This window comes from Bombina bombina, chromosome 1, assembly GCF_027579735.1.
Source record: "Bombina bombina isolate aBomBom1 chromosome 1, aBomBom1.pri, whole genome shotgun sequence".
Lineage (NCBI taxonomy): Eukaryota > Metazoa > Chordata > Amphibia > Anura > Bombinatoridae > Bombina > Bombina bombina.
Genome location: NC_069499.1, coordinates 1,386,323,746 through 1,386,343,826, shown reverse-complemented (window position 1 = coordinate 1,386,343,826; position 20,081 = coordinate 1,386,323,746). Strand labels below are relative to the sequence as shown.

The window sequence follows — 20,081 nt, the reverse complement described above, 5'->3', positions numbered from 1 at the left end:
AATACGTTTAGCTTATGAGACTGCTGGACAGCAGCCTCCTGAAAGAATTACAGCTCATTCTACTAGAGCTGTGGCTTCCACTTGGGCCTTCAAGAATGAGGCCTCTGTTGAACAGATTTGCAAGGCTGCAACTTGGTCTTCGCTTCATACTTTTTCCAAATTTTACAAATTTGACACATTTGCTTCCTCGGAGGCTATTTTTGGGAGAAAGGTTCTTCAGGCAGTGGTTCCTTCTGTATAAAAGAGCCTGCCTATCCCTCCCGTCATCCGTGTACTTTTGCTTTGGTATTGGTATCCCAGAAGTAATGATGACCCGTGGACTGATCACACTTAACAGAAGAAAACATAATTTATGCTTACCTGATAAATTCCTTTCTTCTGTAGTGTGATCAGTCCACGGCCCGCCCTGTTTTTAAGGCAGGTAATTATTTTTTAAATTATACTCCAGTCACCACTACACCCTTGGTTTCTCCTTTCTCGTTGGTCCTTGGTCGAATGACTGGGGGTGACGTAGAGGGGAGGGGCTATATGCAACTCTGCTGGGTGAATCCTCTTGCACTTCCTGTTGGGGAGGAGTAATATCCCAGAAGTAATGATGACCCGTGGACTGATCACACTACAGAAGAAAGGAATTTATCAGGTAAGCATAAATTATGTTTTTTCTTTGGTTTGTTTTTGTGTGTTGCACCTTATCGTAATCCAGCCATTTTCAGCATTGGTTTCTCTAAAGAATGACAAAAAAATTCTGCACATCCCTCGTCGCTGATTATGTCCTTGCTGCCTTTTGCAATGTCACTGTGCAGTATCCCATACTGAAAAAAGTTGCATCTTTTAGTGATACAAGAAACACTATTTCCCTTTTCCCAAGTAATAACGGAATGTTAAAGGGACATAATACAGTATAAACTAACATGTTTCTAAATATATAATGCAGCCAAAGCTTATCTGCAAAAAGGTTTCTGTTTTAACCAGGTTATACCCTTTTAATTCAGGCATAGTTTTGTTTGCAGCAAGCCCCAGAAAAAAAAAAGAAAAAGACCTTTACAATTTACTTCCATGATCAGTTTGTACACATTCTGTTTATAAACACACTTTCTGAGGCACGGATTGGCTGATGGATGTCACATGATACAGTGGGCAGGGAAATAGAAGCAATCTTTAAAAAATAAATATATATATATATATACACACACATATATATATATATATATATATATATATATATATATATATATATATTATATATAGGCCCTCGTTTTACAACGGTTCACTTTACACCGTTTCAGAATAACAACCTTTTTTCCCAGTCATGTGACTGCTATTGAAAAGCATTGAGAAGCAGTGCATTGATTAAAATAGCCAGAAGGTGGAGCTGTCCGCTTGTGTTGCAGCCAAGCAAGCTGAAATTAATCAGTTTAACCAGACCTGAGCTATCGAGCAGATTTCAAAGGAACAAGATCTTCCTGTCTATAAATCAGTCCAGATTGGAATGCATAGAAAGAACTGTTTGCAGAAAAATGCAAGTGAAGTCTGTTGTGTGATTATTTTATTAGGTTTTTAATGCTGTTTAGCAAATGTTTTTGTTCATTTAACTTTAGTTTAATTATATATTCTGTGTTGTGTGATTATTTTATTAGGTTTTTAATGCTGTTTAGCAAATGTTTTTGTTCATTTAACTTTAGTTTAATTATATATTCTGTGTTGTGTGATTATTTTATTAGGTTTATAATGCTGTTTAGCATTTAGTCTTCATTTCAAAGCTTTAAAAATAATGTATTAGGTGTTACTTATGACAATTTTGAGAGGGGCCTGGAACCTAACTCCCTCACTTCCCATTGACTTAAATTATAAACTGGGTTTCAATTTACAATGGTTTCTATCTATCTATATATACACACACACACATAACAAAAACTTGCACTCGCTGGTCTTCTTTTCAAAAACACACTTTACTGTGACGTTTCGGAGACAGAGTATCCCCTTCCTCAGACATAGTGTAATAACAACTCATATAATTTATAGAGCAAACAAAGTAGTGGCCCCTCCCCCCAATTGAGACCAAAATCGCCAAACTGCAGTCATGGCAACCACCTTAAACAAAACTAAACAGAACAGTGTAAATAATAGTGGCATAGCAATAACTAGTACATAATCCTTCCTAATAAGTAATAAGTGATTTGATGAAAATAGGTGACAATATACTAAACACTGTAATAACCAAACTAAGAATCAACAATGCATCATTAATGATTAATAGTTCCCTTCACTGTAAAAACACTTCATACTTAATCACTACATTGTGAATATTTAAAATCATCATAGTGAACAATAAAGAACATTCAAAAGCCACGATGTGTATCATGCTTTCAAATATGTGGGGCCCCATGTACAATTATATCTCTATATGTGATTGCAATGGAAATTGTAACAGTCATGTGACACATCAATACTCTTAATCAAATTCTTTTACCTGATCCTATACATATGTAATATGTTATATGAAATGGAGAACCGCCAAACCCTGATCATAGAATGTACGTGTATAGCGCCCACATTCTCTCACCACGCCAACACCAACATCGGAAGTGGAGGGGAGGAGCATAGGAAAAAGACACCACGTCACAGCGTTCACATTGCCATGGAAACCCGGCATGTACACTACACAGCACAGGACTCTATATATATATATATATATATATATATATATATATATATATATATATATATATATATATATATATATATATATATATATATATATATATATATATATATACTTCCATCATTAAAAAGGCACTCGCTGGTCTTCATAAAATGTAATATTTATTTCAAAAATGTAATATAAAGACATAACATTTCTGTGTATCATTACACCTTTGTCAAATGTCAAAACGAAGAACATACGAAGAAGCGTATCCCCAAAGAAACTCATAAAACGACATACCATCACCCACCTTTTATATACATTTAAAATCATCCTATGTATATAAGGTGGGTGATGGTATGTCGTGTTATGAGTTTCTTTGGGTATACGCTTCTTCGTTCCTGTTTTGACATTTGACAAACAGCCCTCCCCCACCCACCAAAGGTCACCCCCATCTTAAGTATGGGCAGAAAGTCTGCCAGTATAAAAATAAGTTTTTTTAAATTATATATTTTCTGCAGGGTAGTAGCCCCCCTTACCTCCCAACCTCCCTGACACCGCCCCAAACAGCTCTTTCTTACCCTCTAACTATTTGCCGCCATCTTGGGTACTGGCAGCTGTTTGCCAGTACCCAGTTTGCTGCAAATAAACGTTTAAGTACCCATTTTTTTCTTTAGTGTAGCTGCCTCCCCTCAATAACCTACCCCCCTCCCAGATCACTTCTCCCCCCCCCCCCCAACGGATCCCACAGAGGATACCCTTTATTGCCTCTCCTTCCCCTACACTGTGTTTTGGCACTGGCACTTTCCTTGAACGCCTGTAGTTTGGCGTAGCTGTCCCGCCCCCTACAGCGATGGGCTGTGACGTTTTGCAGCATTACAGGCTCACTTTCAGGTAATTTACATCCCTTGGGATAATGGAGATGTGAAGAATTAGAGAATGAACTGCATCTGTAATATTTGTCACTTGTCAGGCTGTTTAAGTTTTTAGCATTTCTATAAATCATAGGTCACAGATGTGCTCATTATGTGGACAAGCAGCATTGATTTTGGTCTTTTGGTTTATGATTAGTCATTTGGGCATAGCGGCTATGTTATAAACCTCAATTGATTTTCCTTCTGGTTTAAAATCTGCTGTGGTTCATGTTCCATGACACACACGTTCTTGAACTGTAACTCCTAAATATGAATGTCTGGCTCCTTTCATTTTCATTCTCATTGTTAATGCCGGCTTCTTTCATTTTCATATTCTTTCATGCTGTCATTTTTTAAGGGACATCTATGCAATTTGTGTATATACTCCTAGCAGTTGAGCACTGCATTGCAAAACCTTTACGTACAAAAATAAATGTTTTAAAAGTATTTGAAACTGTCACTTTATTAATAATTTGCAAAACGTATCGAAAAACCCTGGTGAGTATGTGATTTTTCTTACACTAACGTCTGTAAGCAGTCACTTGTAAGCTTGTAGCTGGCTTAGTCAATTTGTAGCATTTGGCATAATACTTAGGTTAATGAATTTGCTTTTCAGTGTCTCTTGGGAGCGCAATCTTTACACACAAGCATGAGGGAATTAAAGTCCCTTTTAAATGTGCTATATTTTTATTTTACCGGTGTGTTACAGTAGATGGAGACATTTAAATTGTTTCCACCATACCCAGATTTGCTTTGGAGTGAATACTAACTTTAGACACTAAAAAACACATGTGGTGTGATCATGTAGAATGCAGGCCTTTTGGTTGAAAGGATAAATGCAACATCCACCCGTACAAAGGTGGTACTGTAGGGCAGGAGCTAAAACTGCATAGCACATATACCAAACTATACTGAGCAGGGTTGGATGATATAAATCATATGTGAAACAATATATGTATAATCCCTTTATTACCCATTCCACAGATATGCATAACCAACACTGTTATATTAAAATACTTTTTGCCTCTATGATTACCTGTATTTAAGCCCTGCCAACTGCCCATTTTCTTAAATGGAAAGAGTCTACAGCGGCAAAGACACCCCAGCCAAAGGCTTAAATACTCCTCCCACTCCCCTCATCCTTTCCTTTCGTCCCAGGAGGTTGCCAGAGAAGTGTCAGAATGTATTTTGTCTCTTATGGAGGGTAGTACTCTTCGGCATGGGACTTGGATGAAAGTTAGAGCCTGGAGATGCAGGAAGAGTCTTTCTGCGAAACCATCCCGACTCATGTCAACAGCTCCTCAAGCAATCAGCGTTGTCTAACTTCGCTCCGCTGCCTGCTTTCTTCTCTCAAGTCCATGGCAGAGGCGATGCTACTATCCATCACACTTGAAAGGCTGTGTTCCTGTTCCACGGCGTAGATTCCGGTAAGATCGTTTCATTTGACTTCTTTATAAATGTACTGTAATGCAATGTGTTCCCGAGAGGCTACCACCTTGCGGGTCTAACTTAACATAAGGGTTTCAGTGAGTCTCCTTTAGTATCTTGGAATAAAGGGTTAATATCTCCTGAGGGGGGTTATTGAACAGGGTGGTTTATAATCATGTTTGTGATTCAACCTGCTTATGGGTGGTGTTTACGGGCTTGTGGTTGGAACATTGATGCCTTTGGAAGTGACGCTACCTTATGGTTCGGTGTGCTTTTTTGGACTATACAGTTCACCTTGTGGTCGGGCGTGGTTACGCTCAGTCTCCCATTTCCGCATTCCCGACCGTGTGGCGAAGGAGAAATTCTAGTTCGCAGGGGTCTTGTCATAGGAGGTGGTGAGTGCCCCAGCCATTGTGGGTGTCAGGTGCTGTTTTTGTGTTACTTCTTTAGTCCATATTTGCCTCTATCCAGTTATGGAGGATTCTGATACTGAGACTATTTTAATTTCAGTTTCTGAATCCGATGAAGAATCCGGATTGGCCTCGTTGACACATGTCAACCAGTTTTGTTCTGTATGCCATATGAGAGCGCCTAGTTGCTCGGGGAATCAGGAGTCAGCTGAGCCATCCGCCTTTAGTGGTCCCGTTCTCAGAGAGGCGAGTTCCCTACCGCTCCATACTTCTACACATGAGGGTAACCCAGTTTATGATTGTTCCTCCATGCAGGGCGGTGTGTTCCCCCGGAGGTTGCAGCACGTTTTCGCTTCCACATATTTTTGGCGATTATTCGTCTGCAGAGTCCGGATGTTTATGTGCGTTTGTGCTCGTGCCCTATTGTCCCGGGTCTACCACCTTGGGGAGGGCCTGTACAGTTCCCTGCGGGTGTAACTGTCCCTGAGTGTTGTGCCTTCCGTTATAGAGTGACGCGTCTTCGCGTTCCTACTCAGACATGTTTTTTGGCTATTAAATGATCCTATCCTTCTCGGATACGGGAATTTTCAGTTTGCTTCGAATGGTACACCTCAGTAGACATGTGGGGATGATGTAATCTCCTGACTGTTCTTGTTTGAAATCCTTCCCAGTTTGTTTGGATTAGGGCTCCATTCGGCTGGAAATGCGGTAGGCCTGTTTCCTTATTGGGCGTTAACCTACGGGTTGCCTTATATTTTCATTTTATCCGGTAGGATGTCTTTATTTTGTTTATTTTCCTTCGGTAATCTTACACTGGGATCGATGCTCTCTGTTACTTCGGCGGAAGTGTTTTTGGGGACATGTATGTTCTATTTCTCCAACATAGGTGTGTCCGGTCCACGGCGTCATCCTTACTTGTGGGATATTCTCTTCCCCAACAGGAAATGGCAAAGAGCCCAGCAAAGCTGGTCACATGATCCCTCCTAGGCTCCGCCTACCCCAGTCATTCTCTTTGCCGTTGTACAGGCAACATCTCCACGGAGATGGCTTAGAGTTTTTTAGTGTTTAACTGTAGTTTTTATTATTCAATCAAGAGTTTGTTATTTTAAAATAGTGCTGGTATGTACTATTTACTCAGAAACAGAAAAGAGATGAAGATTTCTGTTTGTATGAGGAAAATGATTTTAGCACCGTAACTAAAATCCATGGCTGTTCCACACAGGACTGTTGAGAGCAATTAACTTCAGTTGGGGGAACAGTGTGCAGTCTCTTACTGCTTGAGGTATGACACATTCTAACAAGACGATGTAATGCTGGAAGCTGTCATTTTCCCTATGGGATCCGGTAAGCCATGTTTATTAAGATAGTAAATAAGGGCTTCACAAGGGCTTATTAAGACTGTAGACTTTTTCTGGGCTAAATCGATTCATTATTAACACATATTTAGCCTTGAGGAATCATTTATTCTGGGTATTTTGATATGATTATATCGGCAGGCACTGTTTTTGACACCTTATTCTTTAGGGGCTTTCCCTAATCATAGTCAGAGCCTCATTTTCGCGCCGGTATGGCGCACTTGTTTTTGAGGACAGCATGGCATGCAGCTGCATGTGTGTGGAGCTCTGATACATAGAAAGGTCTTTCTGAAGGCATCATTTGGTATCGTATTCCCCTTTGGGCTTGGTTGGGTCTCAGCAAAGCAGATTCCAGGGACTGTAAAGGGGTTAAATATAAAAACGGCTCCGGTTCCGTTATTTTAAGGGTTAAAGCTTCCAAATTTGGTGTGCAATACTTTTAAGGCTTTAAGACACTGTGGTGAAATTTTGGTGAATTTTGAACAATTCCTTCATACTTTTTCGCAATTGCAGTAATAAAGTGTGTTTAGTTTAAAATTTAAAGTGACAGTAACGGTTTTATTTTAAAACGTTTTTTGTGCTTTGTTATCAAGTTTATGCCTGTTTAACATGTCTGAACTACCAGATAGATTGTGTTCTGACTGTGGGGAAACCAAGGTTCCTTCTCATTTAACTATATGTATTTTATGTCATAAAAAAATTTAGTAAAAATGATGCCCAAGATGATTCCTCAAGTGAGGGGAGTAAGCATGGTACTGCATCATCCCCTCCTTCGTCTACACCAGTCTTGCCCATACAGGAGGCCCCTAGTACATCTAGTGCGCCAATACTCCTTACTATGCAACATTTAACGGCTGTAATGGATAATTCTATCAAAAACATTTTAGCCAATATGCCCACTTATCAGTGAAAGCGCGACTGCTCTGTTTTAGAAAATTCTGTAGAGCATGAGAACGCTGATGATATGGTTTCTGAAGGGCCCCTACACCAGTCTGAGGGGGCCAGGGAGGTTTTGTCTGAGGGAGAAATTTCAGATTCAGGAAACATTTCTCAACAAGCTGAACCTGATGTGATTACTTTTAAATTTAAGTTGGAACATCTCCGCGCTCTGCTTAAGGAGGTGTTATCCAATTTGGATGATTGTGATTATCTGGTCATTCCAGAACCACTATGTAAAATGGAAAAGTTCTTAGAGGCCCCGGGGCCCCCCGAAGCTTTTCCTATATCCAAGCGGGTGGCGTACATTGTTAGTACAGAATGGGACAGGCCCGGTATACCTTTAGTACCTCCCCCCATATTTATAAAATTGTTTTTCCTATAGTCGACACCAGAAAGGACTGATGGCAGACAGTCCCCAAGGTCGAGGGGGCGGTTTCTACTCTACACAAGCGCGCCACTATACCCATAGAAGATAGTTGTGCTTTCCAAGATCCTATGGATAAAAAATTAGAAGGTCTGCTAAAGATGTTTGTTCAGCAAGGTTCCCTTCTACAACCAATTGCATGCATTGTCCCTGTCACTGCAGCCGCGTGTTTCTAGTTTGATGAGCTAGGAAAGGCGATTATTAGTAATTCTTCTTCTTATGAGGAGATTATGGACAGAATTCGTGCTCTTAAATTGGCTAATTCTTTCACCCTAGACGCCACCTTGCAATTGGCTAGGTTAGCGGCGAAAAAAATTCTGGGTTTGCTATTGTGGCGCAGAGCGCTTTGGTTAAAATCTTGGGCAGCGGATGCGTCTTCCAAGAACAAATTGCTTGACATTCCTTTCAAGGGGAAAACACTCTTTGGCCCTGACTTGAAAGAGATTATCTCTGATATCACTGGGGGCAAGGGCCACGCCCTTCCTCAGGATAGGTCTTTTCAAGACCAAAAATAAACCTAAGTTTCGTCCCTTTCGCAGAAACGGATCAGCCCCAAGGGCTACGTCCTCTAAGCAGGAAGGTAATACTTCTCAAGCCAATCCAGCCTGGAGACCTATGCAAGGCTGGAACAAAGGAAAGCAGGCCAGGAAACCTGCCACTGCTACCAAGACAGCATGAAATGCGGGCCCCCGATCCGGGACCGGATCTGGTGGGGGGCAGACTCTCTCTCTTCGCTCAGGCTGGGGCAAGAGATGTTCTGGACCCTTGGGCGCTAGAAATAGTCTCCCAAGGTTATTCTCTGGAGTTCAAGGGGCTTCCTCCAAGGGGGAGGTTCCACAGGTCTCAGTTGTCTTCAGACCACATAAGAAGACAGGCATTCTTACATTGGGTAGAAGACCTGCTAAAAATGGGAGTGATTCATCCTGTTCCATTAGGAGAACAAGGGATGGGGTTCTACTCCAATCTGTTCATAGTTCCCAAAAAAGAGGGAACGTTCAGACCAATCTTAGATCTCAAGATCTTGAACAAGTTTCTCAAGGTTCCATCGTTCAAGATGGAAACCATTCGAACACTTCTTCCTTCCATCCAGGAAGGTCAATTCATGACCAAGGTGGATTTCAAGGATGCGTATCTACATATTCCTATCCACAAGGAACATCATCGGTTCCTAAGGTTTGAATTCCTGGACAAGCATTTCCAGTTCGTGGCGTTTTCTTTCGGATTAGCCACTGCTCCTAGGATTTTCTCATAGGTACTAGGGTCCCTTCTGGCGGTGCTAAGACCAAGGGGCATTGCTGTAGTACCTTACTTGGACGACATTCTGATTTGAGCGTCGTCCCTTCCTCAAGTAAAGGCTCACACGGACATTGTCCTGGCCTTTCTCAGATCTCACGGATGGAAAGTGAACGTGGAAAAGAGTTCTCTATCTCCGTCAACGAGGGTTCCCTTCTTGGGAACTATAATAGACTCCTTAGAAATGAGGATTTTTCTGACAGAAGCCAGAAAAACAAAACTTCTAGACTCTTGTCGGATACTTCATTCCGTTCCTCTTCCTTCCATAGCGCAGTGCATGGAAGTGATAGGTTTGATGGTAGCGGCAATGGACATAGTTCCTTTTGTGCGCATTCATCTAAGACCATTACAACTGTTCCTGCTCAGTCAGTGGAATGGGGACTATTCAGACTTGTCTCCGAAGATACAAGTAAATCAGAGGACCAGAGACTCATTCCGTTGGTGGCTGTCCCTGGACAACCTGTCACAAGGGATGACCTTCCGCAGACCAGAGTGGGTCATTGTCACGACCGACGCCAGTCTGATGGGCTGGGGCGCGGTCTGGGGATCCCTGAAAGCTCAGGGTCTTTGGTCTCGGGTAGAATCTCTTCTACCGATAAATATTCTGGAACTGAGAGCGATATTCAATGCTCTCAAAGCTTGGCCTCAGCTAGCGAGGGCCAAGTTCATACATCAACCATCAGGGGGGAACAAGGAGTTCCCTAGCGATGGAAGAAGTGACCAAAATCATTCTATGGGCGGAGTCTCACTCCTGCCACCTGTCTGCTATCCACATCCCAGGAGTGGAAAATTGGGAAGCGGATTTTCTGAGTCGTCAGACATTGCATCCGGGGGAGTGGGAACTCCATCCGGAAATCTTTGCCCAAGTCACTCAACCGTGGGGCATTCCAGACATGGATCTGATGGCCTCTCGTCAGAACTTCAGAGTTCCTTACTACGGGTACAGATCCAGGGATCCCAAGGCGGCTCTAGTGGATGCACTAGTAGCACCTTGGACCTTCAAACTAGCTTATGTGTTCCCGCCGTTTCCTCTCATCCCCAGGCTGGTAGCCAGGATCAATCAGGAGAGGGCGTCGGTGATTTTGATAGCTCCTGCGTGGCCACGCAGGACTTGGTATGCAGATCTGGTGAATATGTCATCGGCTCCACCATGGAAGCTACCTTTGAGACGGGACCTTCTTGTTCTAGGTCCGTTCGACCCACTCCAGCTGACTGCTTGGAGATTGAACGCTTGATCTTATCAAAGCGAGGGTTCTCAGATTCTGTTATTAATACTCTTGTTCAGGCCTGAAAGCCTGTAACCAGAAAATTACCACATAATTTGGTATATCTGTTGGTGTGAATCTGCAGGATTCCCTTGGGACAAGGTTAAGATTCCTAAGAGTCTATCCTTCCTTCGAGAAGGATTGGAAAAAGGATTATCTGCAAGTTCCTTGATGGGACAGATTTCTGCCTTGTCTGTGTTACTTCACAAAAAGCTGGCAGCTGTGCCAGATGTTCTAGCCTTTGTTCAGGCTCTGGTTAGAATCAAGCCTGTTTACAAAATTTTGACTCCTCCTTGGAGTCTCAACCTAGTTCTTTCAGTTCTTCAGGGGGTTCCGTTTGAACCCTTACATTCCGTTGATATTAAGTTATTATCTTGGAAAGTTTTGTTTTTGGTTGCAATTTCTTCTGCTAGAAGAGTTTCAGAATTATCTGCTCTGCAGTGTTCTTCTCCTTATCTGGTGTTCCATGCAGATAAGGTGGTTTTGCGTACTAAACCTGGTTTTCTTCCAAAAGTTGTTTCTAACAAAGACATTAACCAGGAGATAGTTGTGCCTTCTTTGTGTCCTAATCCAGTTTCAAAGAAGGAACGTTTGTTGCACAACTTGGATGTAGTTCGTGCTCTCAAATTTTACTTAGCAGCTACTAAGGTTTTCAGACAAACTTTGTCTTTGTTTGTTGTTTATTCTGGTAAACGGAGAGGTCAAAAAGCAACTTCTACCTCTCTCTCCTTCTGGATTAAAAGCATTATCCGATTGGCTTATGAGACTGCCGGACGGCAGCCTCCTGAAAGAATCACAGCTCACTCCACTAGGGCTGTGGCTTCCACATGGGCCTTCAAGAACGAGGCTTCTGTTGATCAGATATGTAAGGCAGCGACTTGGTCTTCACTGCACACTTTTTCTAAATCTTACAAATTTGATACTTTTGCTTCTTCTGAGGCTATTTTTGGGAGAAAGGTTTTGCAAGCCGTGGTGCCTTCCATTTAGGTGACCTGATTTGCTCCCTCCCTTCATCCGTGTCCTAAAGCTTTGGTATTGGTTCCCACAAGTAAGGATGACGCCGTGGACCGGACACACCTATGTTGGAGAAAACAGAATTTATGTTTACCTGATAAATTACTTTCTCCAACGGTGTGTCCGGTCCACGGCCCGCCCTGGTTTTTTTAATCAGGTCTGATAATTTATTTTCTTTAACTACAGTCACCACGGTAACATATGGTTTCTCCTATGCAAATATTCCTCCTTAACGTCGGTCGAATGACTGGGGTAGGCGGAGCCTAGGAGGGATCATGTGACCAGCTTTGCTGGGCTCTTTGCCATTTCCTGTTGGGGAAGAGAATATCCCACAAGTAAGGATGACGCCGTGGACCGGACACACCGTTGGAGAAAGTAATTTATCAGGTAAACATAAATTCTGTTTTTTGTCTGTTTTCCTTCTTCCCCTCTGAGGGAGGATTTATACGGCCTGATAGTTAGGTTCTGGATGCAGGCTGGTCCAGTTGGGTCCGGTATGTCTTGTGGCTGTTCAGATTCATGGCGCCGTTCTGATTGGCTGGTCCGGTCAAGGTGCAGAGTGCTCATGTTATTCAACTAAGCATTCTAGAGGACCTGTGGGTCTACAAGGCAAGAAGGATTGTTTCAGTTTTTATAGCCTTCGATTGGGATGACTGGGTCAGTGTATTCTCCGCTGCGTCGATCTATGGCGTCTGGTATTACCGGTCCCTAGTGTTCCGCTCCCACATGGTGGAGAGTTGGAGGGCTTAGCGCCTTCTTCCTGCCGTTTGGCCTTTTTTTCTCTTGAGGCTCGAGGATTGTCATTGGACTTGGTCCTCAGCGGCTAATAAGTTAAACGGTAGTTTGGCTGCCTTGCAGCGGTTGGGTTGCAGATTGTAACCAGCTGCAGCCATTGCACATTGACTGTGTATTGTCTAGCTGTTTTTATAAGACTTTTTGATCTCCCTCTGTGATCTCCATGTTAGGCTTGCTTTTAGGGGTCTGGGAGATGTTTGTTCCCTGTTGGGGATACTGGGCATGGTCTCCTTGGGCTTGTTTGGGGTTCCTCCCGGATCTAGGGATGGTTCGCGCCCCTTCTCCCTGTGATCATCCGCTTGTGCGGAGGTGATGTAGAGTCTAGCCTTTGCTCGAGTGGTTTTGACCTCGAGATATCTCCTTGCCTTATTGTCCTGAGGCTGTTGGCTAGTCTAGAAGCTCTAGCGTTGTTGCACGACTTATACCGCCTTGGCTTTTTGGAGAGTGGGACTTCGGCAAGGAGTGGTCTCTTCCTTAGGTCGGGACTCGCAAGTTTTTCTTGTTATCTAGGGGATCTGGATATCGCATTTAGTATCCCCTGTAGTCTGGGTTGTTCAGACGGGGTGTTAAGTTTGCGGGTACTGTTTATCTAAACATATGGGAGTTCGGGCCTGTTCTCCCTGGGACTTCCGGTTGCTGGGTTTCCTTCAGCATTTTCTCTTGTGGAGTTGTTACTGGACCTTTTAGGCTCCAGGGTTGGTTCGGGGTCCCCAGTTCCTGGAAACTTGGGCTATGTCCTTTTGCTTGGATTCTTGGGCTATGTCCTTTTGCTCGGATTCTTGATCTGGTCTTGGTTGGCCAGGTTTTTCTGAGTGCAGTTGCTCGTTGGGGCTTATGTTGCACCTCAGATGATTTCCGTTAGTCAGCTTGCCAGTATCCATCAAATTCACTGCTCTGCTGGTGAATGGATTGCAGTGTCACTGCTGCTACTATTGCACATTAGTTGCGTGTTAGCAGGCTAGTTTTTGGGGGAATCACTTTCGACAAATTCAAATTATCGTTAACAGCAAATTAACTATATAGGTAGGAAGTACAGGAGGACTAACACTGCAAGTTTAAAATCGAGTTGGAGAGACACCGCTACGTCCCAGCTCCCCCCTAACATGTTTTGCACAACTGCTTTTTCAAAGGGAGGCCTGTTGGCTCAGTTGAGTCTGTTTTTGCGATCTCTGGACTTCCTGCGGGTCTGTGTCATCGGGGCTTTTCCTTTCAAAGTTTCTCGGCTTTGGACGAAGTTGGGGTTTTTTGTGGGTAGTGGTTTCAGGCTTGGTGCCCTCAGTATGGGTCGCCCTCCCGTCTTGACATTCAGTGTCCTCCTATAGCTTGGGTATTGTTTTCCCCCAAAAAATTAATGCAGCTGTGGACCCTTTCCATTTAAGAAGAAAAACATAAATTATGCTTACCTGATCATTTTCTTCTGATGGAAAGAGTCCACAGCTCCCCACCCGTAATTTTTCTGTGGGACGTCCTTATTTATTCTTCTGGCACCTTTCACCCTTATATTTCTTCTACTGTTCCTTGTTCCTCGGCAGAATGACTGGGGGATGAGGGGAGTGGGAAGAGTATTTAAGCCTTTGGCTGGGGTGTCTTTGCCTCCTGGTGGCCAGGTTCTTATTTCCCAAAAGTAATGAATGCAGCTGTGGACTCTTTCCATCAGAAGAAAAGAAAATTAGCAGGTAAGAATAATTTATGTTTTTTACAATCTTGGATTTTAGCCAATCAGTGCTAGTTCCTGTATAGCCGTTATAATTCTCCACAGGACTTTGTACAATGTTATCTTTGTCACACATGAACTAGCACTGTCTGGTTGTTTTACGAGGTTTAAAAATTACAGAGGTTAGGAGCGTCTTGCTAGGGCTTAGAAACAGTCAAATTTAGAGGTTATAAAGTATATTTATATATTATTGTTGGTTATACAAAGCTGGGAAATGGGTTGTAAAGGCTGTAAAAAGATAAACAAAAAAAAATCAAGTAGACAGTATAAGTTTGCAGTGTAATTAATTACTATTTTTTTTATTTATTTTTTAGGGAGGGGTCCAAGTCTTTCTGTTCTCCTCAATAAGTGATTTAGATCAGTAGTTTGGAAAGCTATTCTATTACAACTGTATTACATTTTAAAATGCATGATTAAAGTTCCATTCTAATCCTAACGGGATTAGTTGGTAATTAATACACTGACCTCTAGCCAGGACCTAAGTATTTGACTTGCAAAACTAATACTGTAATAGTCTGCAAGACTGCAGCGTAATTTATGCACGCAGAATAGTGTCTGATATATTTAGCTTTTTTTCCCCCCAAAATCAGATACTTGCTATATATCATAAATATCCAATATTTTGATATTTATATAAATATCCAGATATCTACCAACCCTGTAACTTGCGCTGAGGTAAATGTGTCTTCACAGGTGACTAAGGGGTAGGTTGATAATGTTGGCTGTGAGCGGCGGTAGCCAGGCACTTTTTTTCTTTTTAAATTACTTAAGGCTTGACCAGGATGTGTAAACCTGGTTTCCAATATAAAAGCAGATCTAGGTAATTTGTGTTGACTGCTATTTGCCCTCTCTTTCCCAAGGGACTTGCAGCACACAGCAAGCTGGCAGTCGGTACAATCTCATCTCATTTCTCTCTGCATCATTAATAGGTACACACAAGCTGACAGATGACAGGGAGATCCTCACATCCCAGCTGCTGTATACAGCAATGTCTGAATTTGTTTCCTAGCAACTGTTATCTGAGGGAGCCTCTCACTTCCCCTCTTTACCTGCCAAGCTGGGAAGCACATGTCTGTCAGGCTGCTGCTTTGTCATCTAATTCCTATTTCTCTCTTCTTTTTTTCTTTTTAAACAAAGTATTCAACATGTAAATAAAAGGTACAGAACATGATGCCTGCCATCAAATCTGAGCACTTTCCTTACCCCATGCTCTTTTGTAGATTAGAACTGCTGTTGTCATATGCTGCACATACATACAGTTGCTCAGAATATATGCTAGATGAGGTGATGTTATACAAAACTAGGAGGGAAATTCCAAATGATTAAAAGTCCAGTTGTCCAATCAGAGTACATTGGAGGGAGATGACTGTCAGGTTGATTTTAGTCATATGCACATCTGAAGATATCGATAGTCTGTTACCCACAATGCTTCACACTATCAGTACAATACAAATAGACTTTTCTAGTTATTAAGTATTCAGACTGGATCCTCAAGGGCGGCCAACACCCCAGGATTTCAGTATCGCTGTATGTGGCTGATTAATTCACCTTTTTGAGCTTTAATCTTGACATTCTGAGTTAATTACAGCCCTTGAGAACCAGGTTCAGGTATTCCTGTCTAGATGATTGTAGATGATGTTTAGAAATGGCTATGTTTTAGATAGCTCCTGCTTTCTTTTGCTTCTTTGTATTCTCTGCCTATCATTCATTCTTTCTTTTCCTTTCTCTCTTCTCATTTTGTATCAATGATTATCTCTCCTCTCTGTCCCTTTTTTTCTCACCTTTATTTCCTCTTTTTCTCTTCTATTTTGTATGTCATCCCTTACTAAATAAGCAGCTTCTTTTTCTCTGTGTTTCAGGAATACATTTGTCCCAGATGTGATTCTGGTTTTATTGAAGAGGTTACAGAGGACTCCAGGTGCGTATCCCCATCCATTATTAATGAGCAATCATAAGCTTTGAAGTATTAATTGGTGAAAAATGCACTTGAGAATTAAGTCAGAATGATGTTTATAGTCTTCACATTATTAAAAATAAGATAACTGTTATGCGTCTTTTACCATATGTGTTTGGGAAGTTTTTGGTATAAAATGTTGGGCAAAACATCTAACTCCCTGGCTACTTTCAAGGCAAACGTCTATAGCAGATTCCTATGAGCATATGATCCATTCTAAAATGTGATATACTGTGCATTGTGAATTATGGGAAAGGACTTTTTGTAGCTAATACAATTGACTTTTTAGGAACACATACGTGGGTCCCTTATGCGTTAGAATGTTTGTTTTTCTTTTATAGATACTATTAGAATCGTCTACACTGATTAACCTTTCAACATTCTAGATTCTGGCTTCCTTCTTCCTTATCCCTTCCCCATCCCAGCTTCCACTCTTTCTCTTAACCTGATTTTTACTAGTCTCACTCTTCATCTCCCTTGTTTCATGTCCTTTTTCACAGCCATTGTTTTCCTCCCTTACCTATCTTGAGCTCAAATCTTAAACTTATTTAGTCTCCCTTCTTCCTTTGGCTCACTTTTTGCCTCCTTCCCTGGGACACATGTTGGGCCACCCTGTCTTCTATAAAACACACACTTTGCCTCCTTCCCTTCCATGGGTCACAGGTTGTTCCACCCTCCCTTCCGTGCGGCACGCATGCTTTTGCCTCCCTCCCTTCTGTGCGACACACATGCTTTTGCCTCCCCCCCCTTCTGTGCCACACGCATGCTTTTGCCTCCCCCCCTTCCGTGCCACACGCATGCTTTTGCCTCCCCCCCCTTCCGTGCCACACGCATGCTTTTGCCTCCCCCCCCCCCCTTCCGTGCCACACGCATGCTTTTGCCTCCCCCCCCTTCCGTGCCACACGCATGCTTTTGCCTCCCCCCCCTTCCGTGCCACACGCATGCTTTTGCCTCCCCCCCCTTCCGTGCCACACGCATTCTTTTGCCTCCCCCCCCTTCCGTGCCACACGCATGCTTTTGCCTCCCCCCCCTTCCGTGCCACACGCATGCTTTTGCCCCCCCCCCTTCCGTGCCACACGCATGCTTTTGCCCCCCCCCTCCGTGCCACACGCATGCTTTTGCCCCCCCCCCCCTTCCGTGCCACACGCATGCTTTTGCCTCCCCCCCTTTCCGTGCCACACGCATGCTTTTGCCCCCCCCCCCCTTCCGTGCCACACGCATGCTTTTGCCTCCCCCTCTTCCGTGCCACACGCATGCTTTTTGCCTCCCCCCCCTTCCGTGCCACACGCATGCTTTTTGCCTCCCCCCCCCTTCCGTGCCACACGCATGCTTTTTGCCTCACCCCCCCTTCCGTGCCACACGCATGCTTTTTGCCTCACCCCCCTTCCGTGCCACACGCATGCTTTTTGCTTCCCCCTCCTTCCGTGCCACACGCATGCTTTTTGCCTCCCCCCCTTTCGTGGGGCACCACACCCTCCCATGGGAACCACACTTGGCATTGTTTTCTTGGACAGACACACTTGCCTCTCTGCCATAAGTGGGACATGCATGCTTTGCCTTTTGTCATTTTGCTCTTTCTTGTTTTTTCCCCCCTAATTGCCATGCTATTTCCTGTCTTCCCCTTCACCTCACTCTTTCCTTTTTCCTCTGCCTTACATTGTTCTTCCTTCACATTGTGTCTCCACTTCTCTCCACTTTCCTTACTCCTTCCTTTTGCTTAATCCCGTCTCCCATCTCTTGCATTAACCCAATCTTTTTACCACCACTATCTCTTAACCTTCTTCTACCCATGCTGTATGCTACTCTTGTATCTCCATTTACCCACCCTCTCATCTTCCTCATTCCCACTGCATTTAAAATATAAACTCCTAACAAATTCACAAGCCCTTTCAGTTCAACAAAGTTCATTAAAACACACTTAACCTTTTTGGTCGAGTTGCACTTCCCTAGATTTAATTGCCAAGTGTTTGTGTGGACTTTGCAGCGGGTGGGTCTCAGCCTTGAAATTCATAACACAACCGTTCAGTTTTCTAGATTCCGGAGAGGGTAGAATAGATGACAATGCCTCAACACAGTTTGCAGAGGTGAGTACTACTCATATTATTAGGCATGCTCTGTGTATACACATTTTTTAGATTTTCTTTGTTCACACACGTCTCTACATTCCTTACCGTGAGTATACTGACAACCACCAACCTAAATGAAGTTGTTGTTTTTTCCGTTAGTACCTATCACTTCACATTTGTGCTCTGCTCACTACGTTTCTCCCCCCTAGATATGAATACCGATTTCTGTGTTCTATCTTCCAAGCCTTTAGACTGCTCTCTGCATTCCACATCTGAGGGTGTGCACTGACTTGGCTTCCCTCAGTTTGCATACATGTCTGATTTCTTAGTGAAAGCTCTCTGAAACCCCTCCTAAATCTGCTTATCCCTAAAATAAGTGTGCACCACAAAACGTACAACTTCCCCAGCTGTGCACATCTCTCTGCAGCCCTCTGTGTGGCTAGTAATCCTCATTAAAACCTTGTGCCGCCTGTTTCACTGTGTTACCCACTCATTTGCTATGCCAGCCCAGTGATTGATAAGATCTCATTTTAGCCCATATAGAGATCTCATTTTAGCCCATAGAGTCGGAGATTCTAACACATATATTGTTAAGAGAACCTGCATATCTAGATAACATAGCCAACAGTAGCAATAAAAAAAAATCTCCTTTAAATTCAGCTTCATAAATCCAGGGGTATATCAGCTGTGTGTGTTCCTGAGGGCTCCTATAGTATTCAGCTGCTCCTTACACCCGTCAGCCAGTTAAACTGCATTCCTGTGCTGCGTTTGTAGCTCAGCTATCTTCTACTTCTGATAACTGTACCCTAGGGCTTTCCTGTATGTGACGGACACACAGATTTGTTGCAGCATGTAAAGTTTTTCTGCACTTCCTGCCATTACAAAAGTTGAGGGGAAATGTGTACATTTTGCCTATCTTTGGGAACCAGGAAAGAGCAAATTTACGTGGACATTAGTCATTGTTTTGTTGTCTCATAGCAGTCCAGGGGCATACCACTGAAAAGCCCTTGTTTAAGTTGTTCTCATCTCCCCTGCTGTGGCCAGTTAGGGACTGATGTAGATGAACTCCTGCACTGATCGAGTTGCATGTGATTATAAAGCAGTGAACTTCTGTTCTACTGACCATCTGTACACAAAGTGCACTTCCTGTTACAGAAACAAAATAATTAACTTAAAGGGACATTAAACACAAACTGTAAACTACAGGATTTTAAAACGTCATATATGACTAATTTTGCAATGAAAACCGCACCTTTATTTTGTCTAATTAGTATATTTGTTTTATGGTTTTTCTTTTAACTGATTCCCTTGTCCCCAGAACAAAATATAGCCCCTGCTAACCAATCAAAAACTAATATTCAGACATGACATGACTTGGGTAGCCTGCCCTCTTGTAATCCCTTAAAGAATTTTTTTCATATAGTACTGTAATAGACACTACTATTAAGATTATGCACAGATAGTGATCTAAAAATCCAGTATGAAACCTTTTAAAAATGTATTTAGAAGCTCTGTTTAGCACTGTTGATGAGGTTAGGTTGGGACAACCAGTGAAAGGGGCTGGGAAAATTGGAGCAGCAACCCCCCCCCCCCCCTTTCCCTGCATATGAAAAGACAGATTATACAAATAGGAGCCGCAAGAATCTGTAGACATTAGTATACATCTAACACTTTGGGACTTTGGAGTATGAAAATCGGCAGAATGTTATTAAAAAATAAAACTATACATTTTTACAAAAACACTCCACAGATTGGCTATATAAATGGATCATTACAAAACATTTATGCAAAGAAAAAATTAGTGTAGATTACAATGTTCCTTTAAGGTTTAGCACTGATTCAACTAAGTAACTATTGCAAATAATG

General features: G+C 42.7%; 1 protein-coding gene across 1 annotated transcript in view; it reads left to right on the top strand.

Annotated features, from left to right (window-relative positions):
• The window catches only part of RNF115 (ring finger protein 115), a 152,214-nt gene that overhangs the window by 38,885 nt on the left and 93,248 nt on the right, over window positions 1-20,081 (top strand). Inside the window, exons 2-3 of the mRNA XM_053704494.1 lie at window positions 16,055-16,113; window positions 18,176-18,233. Of these exons, the coding sequence (XP_053560469.1) occupies window positions 16,055-16,113; window positions 18,176-18,233 (117 nt within the window). The remainder of the gene's footprint in view (window positions 1-16,054; window positions 16,114-18,175; window positions 18,234-20,081) is intronic.